Consider the following 15910-nt stretch of genomic DNA (forward strand, 5'->3'; position numbering starts at 1 on the left):
AAGGATATTTTTAAAAGCAAGCTTTCAGGAGAAAAGTCAATAAAAATGATTAATAAAAAGAAAATCAAGGCTACTCTCTTCGTGTCTTCCATAACAAAGAGGAGCGAGATATTTTATCATCATCACGAAATGGAAAGCATTAGAAGGAACAGAAGATGTTTTGTTTACATATCCTCATAGGTATGTACGTGTGTCACGAGTTAAACCTGAGAAATGCCGAGCTTAACGTGTCTGTAGACCATTCAGGAGAAACTCGGAGGCATTGCCCCATGAAAATACCTACCCTGGGGATGCCCTAGTAAAACGATGAAAATTGATGATAAAATAAGCAATATTATTTTGTCACACAATCAGTATGAATCACGGAGTGAAAAGAAAAGGGCAAAACAATGAAGCCCGTCATCAGGATCAAGTTCTTTAAGATGAAAGTTGAGTATTATTAGTTATTCATGTTGAACAATAAAATGGGGAAGCCATAAAGATTCCATGGCAATCGGGAGAAGCTGGTGTTTTGGAAAGTCAGTAGGGAAGAATCTTTTAAGGACGAAAGGGAGAAAGCACAGGAGGATCACAAAGGATAAAGATTGGGACTTAGCTACCTGATTCCTAAGTATAAGGATCATTGGTAGTTTCATAAAATGGCTTTTCCTTTTTAGTGGAGGGCAGGAGATAATTGTGCCGATTTGAGCATCTGTTGAAAAGATGAAATATCAGGAGTATCCACTTTCAAATTACTTGACTGTCAAGGGAAGGAACATAGAGTAGAGAGGTTTTTCTAAGTAAAATAAATAAATAAAGATGAATGGAGTTCCACCACTTTGTCAGCCAAGGCCTTCGAAGAGCAAAGGGAGGAGGGACATTTGAACTACAAAGTAGACGAAGGTCTTGTAGGAGAAGGAAGGGAACAAAAACAAAGGGAAATGATGAACTTTGGTGGTCAGCGTATCAGTGTAGCTCATTTGTGTCTTAGTTTTCCCTTTCTGTGTGGGGAGAGAAAAGTGTGAGGCTTAATTCAAGTAGCTCTATCTGTGAGAGACAATCAGAAGGTTTTAAGGTTATGCAGTGTGGCAGTTCTGGAATTCAACTTTTTTTCTTCTTTCACATTCCACATCTATTCTGTCAACAAATCCTGAAAAAAATGTCAAAATAATGAATGAAAAAATTAGCGACCCTGAAACTCCAAGCAACTCATCATCATGGTTGTATCAGTTCCCCTGTGATCCTTGGTAATCTGGCTAGATGAGTGCGGTGATCCAGGGTGATGGAGTTGAAAATGGGAGTTCAGGACATCAGTAGAAATAAGACAGAAGAGAGATTTTCTTACATATATAAGGTAAATAGCATGTAAATTCAATAGAATCCACTGTTATCCAGGCAGTTCTGACTCAGCGCCACTCTCTAGCACACAGAAGTACCCCTGATGATTTGTGAGACTCTAACTCTACTGGAGTAGATAGCCTCATCTTTCTCCCAGAGAGTAGCTAATGGGTTTGAACTACTGGCCTTATGGTTAGCAGCCCAGTGAGTAACCACGATGCCACCAGGGCTCATATATATATATACAGGATATCAAGAAGAATTGATGTGGAGAGGTAATCTTTGAGAACCCCAAAGTCTCAGATAGGAAAGATTATAATACAAGCTTTCAGAATATCTACTTCCTTGTACTTCCTTCACTGTTATGCAGGAAGGGTCTAAAGGGAGAACCCAGCACAAAATAGGCAATCTATACTAGTTCAAACACAATAATTTTTAAATAGGTATTTTATTGGCTTACCTGAATTAACATAACTACCTAGTACAAACGGTATTTCCAATACTTTAAAAGGCAATGAGTGGAGAAACCCAGAGGAATGAATGGTGGTATAGTAGGATATGTGAATATTCATTAGATACTTGTACTGTTTTTTATGATTATTAAATATTTTATTGGGGATTCTTATATCTCTTATCACAATCCATACATTCATCTATTGTGTCAAGCATATTTGTACATATACTGCCATTATCATTTTCAAAGCATTTTCTTTCTACTTGAGCCCTTGATATCCGCTCCTTATTTTCCCCTCCCTCCCTCATGAACCCTTGACAAGTTATCAATTATTCTTTTTCACATTTTACATCATCCTCTGTCACCTTTCACCCACTTTTATGTTGTTCATTCCCCTGGGGTGGGATTCTTTTTTTTTTTTAACAATTTATTGGGGCTCATACAACTCTTGTCACAGTTCATACATATACATACATCAATTGTATAAAGCACATCTGTACAGTCTTTGCCCTAATCATTTTTTTCTCCTCTTTTCTTTTTTTACATTTTATTAGGGACTCATACAACTCTTATCACAATCCATACATATACATACATCAATTGTATAAAGCACATGCATACATTCCCTGCCCCAATCATTCTCAAAGCATTTGCTCTCCACTTAAGCCCCTTGCATCAGGTCCTCTTTTTTTTTTTATTCCCTCTTTCTCCCCCCAACCTCCCCCGTATCCTCCTGGTATCTCTATTCTCCTTGTTGGCTCTAAGGGGTTTATCTATCCTGGATTCCCTGGGTTGTGGACTTTCACCTGTACCAGTGTGCATGTTCTGGTCTAATCGGATTTGTAAGGTACAATTGAGTTCATGATAGTGGGGGGAAGGAAGCATTAAAGAACTAGAGCAGTGGTTTTCAACCTGTGGGTTGCAACCTCTTTGGGAGCTGAATTACCCTTTCACAGGGGTCGCTCAATTCATAACAGTAGCAAAGTTACTGTGATGAAGTAGCAACGAAAATAAGTTTATGGTTGGGGGTCACCACAACATGAGGAACTGTATTAAAGGGTCATGGCCTTAGGAAGGTTGAAAACCACTGAAATAGAGGAACATTGCGTTTCATCGGTGCTATACTGCACTTGACTGGCTTGTCTTCCTTGTGACCCTTCTGTGATGAGATGTCCAATTGTCTACAGGTGGGTTCTGGGTCTCCACTCAGCAGACAAGTCAATTGAGGAAAATTTTTACAATCTCCAGAGAGTCAACACACATAACAGGGTTTCTGATGATGGCTGTTACAACACACGGCCACTCACTCATTCATTCAACAATTCTCATTGAATTATTAATGCATCTTAAGTATCAAGTTGGGCAGAGAGGATACATCTGCAAAGCAGACAGCCAAGACCTCTGTCCTCATGGAGATCATGTTCCAGTAGGGGACATACACATAAAAAAGTAGACAGTTTAATGGACATTATAAAGTGGGAGATGGATGGGGCTTTCTAGTTCAGGAAAGAGGTAAGGCCTCAAGAACTCAGAGGGGCAGCTCTACCCCATCCCATAGCGTCACTATGAGTCAGCATCAATTTGATGGCAACTCCCTTAAACAGTTCCAGTCTCAGAACCGAACAGGGGGGTCACTATGAACCTCCATTGTTTCTTTCTTACCAATTGTACCTTCCCATTTACCTTAGCAGCAAAATTGGTATAATATGCTCCGGACAGTTCAAAAACGAGAATGAAATTAGCTTAGACTTCTAAAACCACTAAAATGAAATTGGATTGTCTCAATTCCTTAGTTTCTCATCTATTTTGGTGGAACTAAAATGTTACCTAAAATGTTGCATTTTAAAAAATCATCATAATCTTATAATATAAACAGATAGGACTGTAAAACTCATAATTAGTAAGTGGCGGAGTGTGAACAAAAGGAAAAATAAAACTTAAAAAAATCTCAGTTGAGTATAATCTTAGCACATAGCTTATAGATTTAAAGTTGGACATGACATTTCAGAGTAAATGTAATAAATGGACATACAGCAAGAAAATCAGGTCCATCTTGGTGGTAAACAAAAAGCAGCAGTCCATTCAATTGATCTGTTCGGAACTGAAAGGAAATCTCAAAGTCCATTCCACCACGAAATACATATGAATGAAGTTCCAGGAATCCTTTAAAGACAAGAAAATGCATATATTAGCATGTCTGGTGTAATATCAACAACAACCAAACTCCCTGCACTCCAGTGAATTGTGGCTCCCACTCACTCCCCTATGCAGTTCCGAGAGTGTAACTGTATAAGGGAGTTGAAAGTCCAGTCTTTCTCTCTCAGAGCGGCAGGTGGTTCCAAACTGCCCACCATGTGGATCACAGTCCAAGTAATGACCCTTAAAGCTCTCAGGCTCCTAAAGGGACCATGGTAATGCAATGGTTAACACGTAGCTGCTAAAGGAAAGGAAAGCAATTTGAACAGACCAAGCCACTGCTTGGGAGAAAATCCCCCACCCCACCCCGCCCCCAGCAGGTTCTCTCTTACAGACTGTATCCCAGGAAACCTGCAGGACAGCTCTACTCATTGACATACCCTGAACTGAAATGGACTCGATTGTCTCCGACAATTACAACGTCATGCCACCATCCTAAGAGGCATTGTAGGACTCTAACACAGATACGCTCATTGAGCATATTTCTCCCAACAGAAAATCAAGTACATGCTAAGACATCCCAGATGCAATCGTAGAGAAGGGGCAGCATGAATTGTTATCCTGAGACACTGGCCATGCGGAATTTAGCCAATGAGAAAAGAGTAAAGAAAAGTACATAGAGGATGATGGTACTTAGATTTCTGTCCCAAAGGCAGTTTAAGACCTACAGTAACTGTTCAACTCAGGCTTTTGCCTTTGACTGATACTCAATTCACCAGTCCCCCTAGGATGCATGGTAGACCTGATCTAGTTTCCAAAATCGTATGCATTTGGGGAAGTATATTGGATTGTTGGGGTTTTGATATTTTCTCAGGAGTGTTATGCCATTGGGGGTCACCCTCTTGAGGTGTAGTATAAGCTTGTTTTTGTTTTGGGGGGTGTGAAAACCAGAACTGATAAACTTCTAGAGTCAGCAAGTGGAATAAGACTTTTAGGGGAGGGTGACACAGGGGTTGGTGAGGTGATGGAGTGATGACGTCAAGGGGTCCATATAGAAAAAGAGTGTTTGGAAACTGATTGTGGTAGCAAATGTACAATTCTGCCGGATGAGATTGAACTGTAAAATGATTTGATATATGTATTAATCTCAATTAATTAAAAAAGTGAAGGGGAAGTACATGAAGATTAAGCCTCTGGTTAATCCCCTCTGACTCTAAACCAGACATGGTAATAGCCATGCAGCAAGCAGAATACACTGAAAAGAGGATTATTGCAGATGCAGTTAGGTTAAAATTTAACACCCTATCATTTCATCTTCCTTTGGACCCATCTAAAACTTGTTCTGGTTTTTAACATTTTCTGCTGCTGCTTCTTTTATTTGATTGAGGTTTTTCTCTGTTATCGTTAGTTTATCTTTGTTGTTGTTTTCTTTTAAAAATCTTCTTCAGTACATGAAGTTGAGGACAGGTAACTCTCTAGAGACAGTAACTGGATGATACAGGTGTTCGGGGCATGGCAATGGCAGCCAGGGGGAAATAGGAAACGAATTACTATGAGAAGAACAAAGAAACTGTTCCAACATGCATTGTGGTGTTAATTGTAAAATTCTTTTAAGGTGTCAAACTATTGAATTGTGTAGCTTGTGAATTTTATGCCAATAAAAACTATTTTGATAAAGAAAAAAAGAACTTCAATAATTAAGCAACTTGGTTATAAATGTAAGAGGTAGAGGCAAGCTTTCATTCCAAGAACAAAAGTCATTATGCTTCTGCTCCCTCCCTCCTGGGTCGGCTGCCAAGGCGGACTGCTAGTGAGAGACGCACCATGCACACTAGAGCCTGCCTTTCAGCTGAAGCCTTTGAAGCAAAGGCAAGGACAACGGCCACACTCCCAGCTCTCTCTCAACAGCTGATATGAAATTTTACATTAGGAACACCATTCGGCTGCATAAGGGAATAACTAGGTCCTTGTGGGTAAACTTGGTGAAGAAAACTGTTTTCAATCATCTAAGTAAGACGGCATTACACTGTCTAACAGTCCACTTACAAATGGATCTTTGTGACGTTAACATGTGCAAACTGAGAGCTACTATGACCTGCACAAGACCTTCACCCATGGATATAATTTTATAAACTTTACAACTTATATTACATATTCAAACGTGGAGGGAGGGAATGCTTAAGTATATCAAGGTGTAAGTATGCATGTCCATGTGCCCTAATTCCTTAGGGAGTCTAAGTAGCTGGACAGGAGAAATTTAAGTATGCCCACTGGAACACACGTGCTAAGTAACTGCTGATATCTATTTTATACCCTTACCTGTTCCTAGGAAGTGGACACCCTCCTCTAGTGAAGTGGGACATCCCTCCCAGCTATTGTGCACATGGACTTGCTCTTCAGAACTTTGCCAATCCAGAGGTTCCCAGAGAGCAGAGGGAGTATAATTCTTCATAAAATGCATGTCCCTGAGACAGCCCACAAAACTCTTCTGAGTTATCTCTGCAGAAGTTGATAAATAGCAAGAAATATGTTTTTTGTTTTATTTTAAAATTTATTTCAACATAACTATGCTTACAGAAATGCACTCATAACGGTTAATAGACTGCGATTTAAGTTTAACTGATCTTACATAATATGGACCAAAGACTTGGTACATGGTTTAAGATTCAAAACAAAACAGGGATTTACAAGTACAAATGTATAAAGAATCTTTTCAAGTCAATTTCACATGCCCTTATTATCAAAGATATTGATAAGGCTTTCCCAACCTCTTTACCATAAACATCTTAACCATTCATATAACCACCCCATCATCCAATTTGGTAACTAGTTAACATTTACTAGATTCAGCCCTAGTTCAGACACACCGTACCTGCAGAAACAAATGTTTACTTTAAAGAATCCTGGTTTTCCAGTAAGATCGTGAATATTGTCTGTTGAAGCATACTGGGTAATATTTATCTGCCAATTATTTTTTAAAGTTCTATAGGTACATTTAAAATATGAAAAATTTGGACAGAATTTTCTATAAAGTTTACATATAGTTGAGTTTAATCATCACCGTGAATCATTATTACTCAACTCATTAATAATTACAGTCCATATTTAGCAATTCAATATTGAATTGATATTGAACTAAATTTTAAAACTCTCCAGACCAGGTGGATGATGGGCTTTTGAATATAGTAAACAGAGTTAGAGTAAATAGTAGGGGAGAAAGTCCGTTCATGAGAACGTGAATGTGAACAAGAAAATAATACGGTGAGAGACCACCCTGGGAATCGAGCACCTGCATGCCTATTTCATAAGGTAACCGCCTGGGTATGTGCAGTGGTTAAGACTACTAACTTCAAAATGTGAAGATCAACTCTATTAGCCACTCTGCAGAAGAAAGATAGGTTGTGTGCTTCCCTGGAGGCTTGCAATCTTGGAACCTCAATGGATTCACACTATTGTGGGGTGTCTTTGAGACAAAATCAACTCAATGGTTTTTATGGATCCAAAGTTCGGTTCTCAGCTTTCAAGTTATAGATTTAGTTCTAGGAGCTATTCACTAGCAATCAAAGTGTCAAAAGGGAAATTTAAATGCAAGTGTCGCATTATTTACTTATGATGTAGATATGCCCATTCTAGAAAGAGTATTCTATCCTTCTAGGGCCTCGACCTACCCTAGCCACCAAATCTACTTAGTAGACAAAGAAAACAAAGATCATGCATGTGAGTGATTGTGTGTGTGAGACTACGCGCGTGTGTGTGTGACTAAACGTTTCAGAGAGAGTTATCTACTATTCTAAAATAATTGAAAGAATACCCTCTCTATTCTCAAGAAATTTCCAATCCCTCTTGAGGATCTGAATGTTTCTCTAGCCAAAATTCGCTTAAAATTCTGACTTCTTTTGATCTTATTCATCTTGCTTCCCTTGAAGTTACAATCTTTGAACAAATTATTATCTTTTGTGATAGTTACATTATAATATTGTGGAAGAGACCTGGGGGTACCATATTATTCTTGTGAAGGATTTCGGTGATAATCTTAGAAGTATTAGCCACACGTTTGAAGGGTAATTTTTGTTGCTGCAGAAGTTTAATTTTTATGTTTTATGAGTTAGAATACATTTATTCTTTCTTGTCCTAAAATCATAGAAAGGCCTTTGTCCATCTTTCAATTGAAGCCTTTATGGCATTACATTAGAACTATTTGTTTACCTGCTTATATGGTCTATTTTTGAAAAAGACCATGTTTTATTCAGTTATGGCTTTGTAAGGACTGGGTTTGTACTCATCACAAAAGAAGTACTCAGGACCCTTTGCTGACTCTATGTGGAATATAAATCATACACATGGTTTTTGCTTTCTGTGTTGCATTATGTTTTTTAAACTCTTAGAAAATTCTATATTGAGAACAAATAGGACGCCTTTGATGTAAATTAACGTAATTAAATTCACCAAACATCTGATGAACTCCTGGTGTATATGAAAAACTGGGAGCTGACATTTAAAACACAAGTAATATGTGGTTCCTACAGAAAAATTAGGCATAAAAGGAATTATTTAACATAGAAATAAAGGAAATACAGTTGGAGACAGAAAACAACAACAGCTGTTCATATTTTTAAATAATTTGGGTTGTTTAATTTCTGAATTTTCGTGATGGCATACATCTTATGTAGTATACCTTGACCACACTCACCAAGATCCTTCCTGAGGCTGGCGTAACCTTGGGGCAGCCCCCCCACAAAAACTCCTGTGTTGTCTCCAATAACCGTGCCACCATTCAGGGCAGCAGAGGAACCTATGCAAAGAGGAGAGAATGCCAACTTCAGGAGACTAGTCTCGTTCGACTGCTTTAACAAAGATAAAACCCTTTGCGGAGATTTGGAAACACTTTCGCCTGGTTCTCCTTTGACCTCAGTGGCTAGTCTTGCTTACTCTTCACCCTCACTGCCCAGAGTCTCCATGTTGGAATGGCCCAGACCCCTTCCCCTCTCAGAGGGCTTCTGTTTTCTAACTGCGCACACTCCTTGCGTGCTCCAAAAGTTGACGATAAGGGTGGGCACCAGGGCAAACCACCAGGGCCAAGGTCCAGTAGAGCCCCTAGACCTTATTGTACATTAACGTCTTCAATTAAGAATATTGTGTGTCTCTCCTTCGTTAGAGGGAGATACTGTTTGCTCCCCTCTAGCCCCACACCACTCTTAACAGTATCAATTTCCTTCAAGCCCCTACTTTAACTGCAATCCTCAGCTGGCATCTCCCGCTTTGCATCTCCAAACTTTAACCTCTCCCCTGACTCACACACATGTATCCAGGCAGCTGCTTAATATGCGCACACTTAACTATCTCATAGTCTTTGCATGTTCAAAACTTAACTATGAATCTTTCTCTCCAGATCTGCTTCTGCACCTTAGTGATGGCCAATGCATCTTTCCAGTGGCACAGCCGTGCTCTACTCTACTCCAGCGCTGGGGACCTTTTCCTTGCCAAAGACCATTGGATATGTGTAACAGCATCTGCGGGCCACTGTTATCAACTGAAAACGCGCCTGCTATAGTTGGTATAACATATCATCAATCCATCCCAAATGGGAAGGCTGTTTTTCTAAAGTGCGGTATTCGATGTTAGTTGGCATTGATGATTTCTGAAGGCTTTATAAGGTGCCCAGGCTGGATGTTCTTCACCCTTGCTCTACACCAAAGGGTTAGGAAACTCTTTCTGTGGAAATTACACTGTAATATTCAAGGGAATGGAGCGGCAAGGTCCCCAGAGAATGCTGAGTGTGGACTTTGGGCCCAGGGCGTGGTGCCCCAACAGACTGGACTGGAAAACACTCCTAAAGGCTAACAAACAATCCTTGAACTAACTACAAGCTTTTCTTTCTTGAAAAAAATTAATATAGTAAATGTCTTAGACTTTGTAAGCCATATGGTCTTAGGCAATTACATAAACTAAATGGGCATAACTGTTCCAAGAAAACTTTATTTATAAAAACGGGCATAAGCAGGATTTGATGTTTAAATGATGTTTGACAGCAACTCCTCTACCTCAGCAAGCACTAGGGATGTTATAAAACTACCAGTTAAGGGTTAAATCTTGCTTATGCCTGTTTCTAGAATGAAAATTTCTTGGAATACCTATGTCCATTTATATATTTTTCTTTGATAGCTTAATACTATGTGGCTTAAAAAGTCTACATTGCTTGCTATAATAAATATGACAGTATAAGTTACAGAAGCCTTGCTTTCACTCTATTCTACCGCAGAAGGGGACTCGCTGGTAGTGGTGACTGATTGCTAACTAAAGCCAGCGGTTGAACCCACCAGCTACTCTAAGGTAGAAAACGAGGCTCCTGCTCTAGCAAAGATCCACAGTGCTGGGAACCAAAGACATGGTCGTATACTGTCCTGTGGAGTCACTGTGCGCCAGAATCAACTCAGCGGTGCCGGATTGACTCCCCCTCAACTTTCATCAAATCCTTTTTACTTGACCTTCACGATATATCCAGAATTTGACCATTTCCCATTCTATCCACAATCGCCTCTGGCGTAAGCCACTAGCGTTCCTTGCCCCAATTATTTCAGGAGCCTACTAATTGGCTTTCATTGACTTCCTGATCTGTCATGAGCATCTTCATTCCTCAGTCCCACGTAGACCTTCTTGCCGACCTCTGACATCTCATGTGTCGTATACCTTCAGCCAAGGGTCTGGCACCTGTTGTTTCCTTGGCCTAAATATGCTTCCTCTGAGTATTTGCCTGGTTTACTCTTTCACCCCTTCATATCTCAGCCCAAATATTGCCGTATCATGGAGACACTCTATGCCAATCCCCACATAGTTGATACAAATAAGCACATCCACACACAGAGAGATACACATAGGTGCGCGCGCGCACACACACACACACACACACACACACACACATGCTTCTTCTATCCTACTTTACTATTCAATAGTTTTTCTTTTTTTCCTTTCTTCCCTAAATAAGTAACTCCCACAATGCCCTATTTGCTATTCATATTCAGAGTACCTAGAATAACACCAGGCAAACAGTAGTTGGTTAATTAAATAACACTCTACAAATTAATGAAAATGTGACTCAAAATACAGATACTGGAGCTATTTTATAATTACATGAATATGGTAGGTAGAGTAGACTGCATAAAATACTGAACTTAGAATTGAAAATGCAGAACATGTGTCCTGCCTACCAGCTACGGACATAGGGGAAAATGGTATTCCACTTTTCCTAGTCTTGTTTCCCTTCGCTCTATAAAGTAGTAATAACTGCTTAACAAAATAGAATGTATTTGCCTCTGGAGGTCACAAGTAACAGATAACAGTGGCAGGGAACCCTTGCAAACCATAGACCGCTCTGAAGGATACAGCGTTGTTACTAGATTTTGGGGGGTTTGGGGAGGTGGGTTGCTCTTGTTTTCACTTAGCAAAGCCGTGCAGGAAGGAGATAAAGGTTGCGGGCATCATGTCAGGAGAACCGAAAGGCAAATCCAACACCAATTCAGATGGAATTTAGTGGAGATGAAGAAGATGAGACATGGAAATATAAACAACAGACAAATATGGCAACATCATGTGTCTACAGAACCACTTCTACACCAAGAAAGCTCTGACCTGTGTACTGTCCATCGAGAACTATTTGGCCACCAGCCTGGTGCCTAATAGCAATGACTTCATGCCATTCACCATCACTATATTGTTTACCATGATCATCAGTTGTTGTAACTTCCACCGATGATCCCTGGCAGGGGGGAGGGAGAGAAACAAATATAAATTTTAAAATGCATGTGTTTATCACAACGAAAACATGAATAAATTTCAAGGAGAACTCAAAATTAAAGTTGATGGCTAGCATCACTTAGCTTTGACACTATATCTCCTAAAAGGCCACCTGAAGTTTGAGTAGCGATGTTCGTGGGAACAGGAGCCTGGCCATTTGGTATTTACACACTGGGCTGCTCGCCACAAGGTCAGCAGTTTCAAACACCAGCCACTCCAGGCGACAAAAGGGAAAAAGGACAGGGCTTCTTTCTACTCCACTAAAGAGTAACATATTCACGAACCACAGAGGCAGTTCTACCCCGTCCCACAGCCTCGCTGTGAGTCAGCATCATTCAATGGCAGCACTATTTTTTTTTTTTTTTTGCTGTTGTTTGTTTGCTTTTAAATGTTCAGCAGAAAGGTAATGGGTTTGCTGTTCTGGAAATTTTTATTTTAATTTTCATGATAAAAATAGAAAAAAGGAGAATTTTAAACTAGTAAAATATCATTTGAAATTTATTCTAAAGATAGGGAGAGATCAGGCCAATTACTTTCTCTGAGCTTCTCTAAACTGCTAATAAAAAGGACGAATGTGACTGACAAGAACTAGCCACTCACTGGTTAGTAAATATAAAACAGTATCCACAGGGTTGAATTCAGTACAGAGCACTTTATAGACTAAAACCTAACACAGCGGAGGTATTATGACTTACAGTATTATACAGAATTACAGTGCAGTATTTAGCATTATAACTTAGCATTAGTTTCTTAGTGAACTAATTGTATCCATGAACTCTAATCTCTTTACTAGAAGAATCCTAATCAAAAGTAACAATTACATGGAACAAAACTACAAATTCTCAAGGGAACAGACTTAGTGGGTCCATAAAGAACAAGCCAACACCCAATCTATTGCCTAGAAACAATTTTAAATCTTGAGCCCAAACTATCCCATTAAGACATTTTTAAAATGAAACAACAGCTTGGCTCAATTTATTTTCCATAAGTCATCCGCAAGTATTGTGCTCTGGTAAAGATTGACAACAGTGATTTTAAGGCACAGAGGAGAACACTAAGGTTTCGAAGAGTCTCTGTTAAGGGTGGTGAAACAATGTAGATAGGCGTCGTGAGAAAGGGAAGGTAACCTGAAGCTCATTAACTATACCTTTGAACTGCATTTGTCAAAGCTGCTGAGTGGGTGTTGTATATGCACATATACTTGTGTATACAGGCTGGTTTTTTATTTATTTTCACACATACACTTAAATAAGAGTTTTTGAAATAGATAGGAACTAGGAAGCAGCAGGACCCAAGAACAGACAGTAGCAAAAAGAAGTTTGAGTAAAGAAACATATATAGATAAATATATATTATGAAAATCCTTCTATCTTAATGTTCGTTACCAAGTGACCACTTTTCATTATAATACAGTTAGTACACTAGTAACATTAAAATGTTAGTCAAAAAGTAAGACTAAGCATAAGATAAAGCAGTTTTGCCACATCATCACTAAATAATACTATTAGTAAAGCAAAACTCCCAGCTAGTAGAACAACCAGAAAGAAAATTAAAATAAAATATTACCTAAATTTTTTAATTCCTAGAGTATTTTGTAAAGCTCTAGAAAATTGCCTTTATTAGTGTTTTTTAATCGTTTTATTAGGGGCTCATACAACTCTTATCACAATCCATACATACATCAATTGTATAAAGCATATCTGTACATTCATTGCCCTCATCTTTCTCAAAACATTTTCTCTCCACTCAACCCCTGGCATCAGGTCCTCATTTTTCCCTTCCCTCCTCACTCCTCTCTCCTTAATGGGCCCTTGATAATTTATAAATTATTATTTTGTCATATCTTGCCCTGTCCGACGTCTCCCTTCACCCACTTTTCTGTTGTCCGTCACCCAGGGAGGAGGTCACATGTAGATCCCTTGTGATCAGTTCCCTTTTTCCAACCCACTCTCTCTCTACCCTCCCAGTATCGCCACTCACACCACTGGTGCTGAAGGTATCATCCGCCCTGGATTCCCTGTGTTTCCAGTTCATATCTGTACCAGTGTACATCCTCTTGTCTAGCCAGACTTGCAAGGTAGAATTTGGATCATGATAGTGGGGGTGGGGGTGGGGAGGAAGCATTTAGGAACTAGAGGAAAGTTGTATTTTTCATGGGTACAACTTTGCACTTTGACTGACAGGTCTCCCCTAGACCCCTCTGCAAGGGGATCTTCAGTGGCTGACAAATGGGCTTTGGGTCTCCACTCTGCACACCCCTCTTCATTCACTATGGTAAGGTTTTTGTTCTGATGATGCCTCCTACCTGATCCATTCAACACCTTGTGATCACACAGGCTGGTGTGCTTCTTCCATGTGGGCTTTGCTGCTTTTGAGCTAGATGACAGCTTATTTACCTTCAAGCCTTTAATACCTCAGACGCTATAGCTTTTGATAGCCGGGTACCATCAGCTTTATTCGCCACATTTGCTTATGCACCCATTTGTCCTCAGAGATAGTATCATGGAGGTGTGCACCCAATGATATGATTTTTTGGTTTTTGATGCCTGATAACTGATCCCTTCAGAACTTTGTGATCACACAGGCTGGTGTGTTCTTCCATGTGGGCTTTGTTGCTTCTGAGTTAGATGGATACTTGTTTACCTGCAAGCCTTTAAGACCCCAGATCAGCTTTCTTCACCACATTTGCTTATTCACCCGCTTTGTCTTTAGCAGTTGTGTCTGAAGGGTGAGCATCATAGAATGCCAATTTAATAGAGGAAAGTATTCTTGCATTGAGGGAATACTTGAGTTGGAGGCTCAATGTCCTTCTGCTACCTTAATACTAAACCTATAAATATAAGCACATAGATCTATTTCCCCATCCTCATATATAAATATATTTGAATATGTACATGTCTCTATCTAGACCTCTATAAATGCCCTTTGCCTCCCAGCTCCTTCCTCTATTTCCTTTGACTTTCCTCCTGTCCCACTATCATGCTCTATCCCCACCTGGGTTTCAGCAATACCTCTTTGTTAAATTGCCCTTGATCATGCCATATCAGGCCTCCCACACTCACCTCACCACCAATTTGGATCACTTGTTTTTCCCTTGTCACTGGTAACACCGCTTCCTTTCCCCTCACCTCCCCCTATCCCATGCCCGCCCCTCCCAGAACTGTCTGTCCCATTGTTTTCTCCTCCTGATTGTTCATCCAGTCTATCTTATTTAGACAGACCTGTGGAGATAATGACATGCACAAAAACAAGACACAGCAAAATTGTTTATTTATAATCTAGTGTCTATTAAGCCAGAGATGAAAATATTTGCAAAAATGTAAAGCATCCTCTGTCTTCACCTTCTCATGTAGCCACACGCCCGTGCCTGTCTCTTCTTCTCTCCAACACTCCCATTCTTACTCTCTTCTCCCTTCACTCTGCCTTCCACTGTCCCCTCAACCTGCCCCTTGACTCTCATTCCATTCTAAACACCCGGGCCAGATTGCTAACCCTAAGAAACCTGTTCATTAATACCGCCCCCACCCCCGCTTCAATGTAAAGCAATGCCAACTTTCTCCTAATTTTTTGTTTGCTATTCATTGTTATTTTAATATACATTTTCTTTTTCATTAAAATACACAAAGCAAATCATAGTCAACAATATCTAAATCTACAGTACAACAACATTGGTTATATTCTTCACACAGGGTTGTCATTCTCATTTTATGGTTATTTAAAAATGACAAGCCTGATAATAATCTGATGTATTATAGATAAATGTATACAAGGGAAATGCAATGTTATTTATACCCTCTTAAGCAAAACAAAGGTAAAACGTTTGTATTCCCTTAAAATATCTCCAGTGATATGCCTATATGTTCATCCTGTACATTTTATTGGCTCCTGTCGGTCCTCATATGGAGCATAAACATACAGAAATTCATGTTTCCCCAAAGCAATATTTAGTCCTGTGAATATGAGTGGCCCACTTCTACCATGGGCGATGTCTCAACTTTTATACAGAACTCATTTAGCTAGAAGATGACTATTCATCAGTCTATTTTCTAGTCAGTGAGTTATTGTAGGTTGACTTTCCTACATTTCTTTTTTGTGTGTACTTTCTTTAATTTTCTTCAACCCTATTTCAACATTTTAATATTTTACAAACACACATTTCATTATCGTAGTTTAATAATTAAAACCAGAACTGGTGTCGTGCCCAATTAATGT

The 15910-nt window shown here is 39.4% G+C and overlaps 1 protein-coding gene across 1 annotated transcript in view; it reads right to left on the reverse strand.

Moving 5' to 3' along the window:
* Positions 1-15910, reverse strand: part of USH2A (usherin) — a 987589-nt gene that overhangs the window by 586317 nt on the left and 385362 nt on the right. The window contains exons 22-25 of the mRNA XM_075540576.1: positions 11534-11660; positions 8598-8699; positions 6227-6406; positions 3804-3934 (exon numbers count right to left, since the gene is read on the reverse strand). Of these exons, the coding sequence (XP_075396691.1) occupies positions 3804-3934; positions 6227-6406; positions 8598-8699; positions 11534-11660 (540 nt within the window). The remainder of the gene's footprint in view (positions 1-3803; positions 3935-6226; positions 6407-8597; positions 8700-11533; positions 11661-15910) is intronic.

This window comes from Tenrec ecaudatus, chromosome 1, assembly GCF_050624435.1.
Source record: "Tenrec ecaudatus isolate mTenEca1 chromosome 1, mTenEca1.hap1, whole genome shotgun sequence".
NCBI classification, from domain to species: domain Eukaryota; kingdom Metazoa; phylum Chordata; class Mammalia; order Afrosoricida; family Tenrecidae; genus Tenrec; species Tenrec ecaudatus.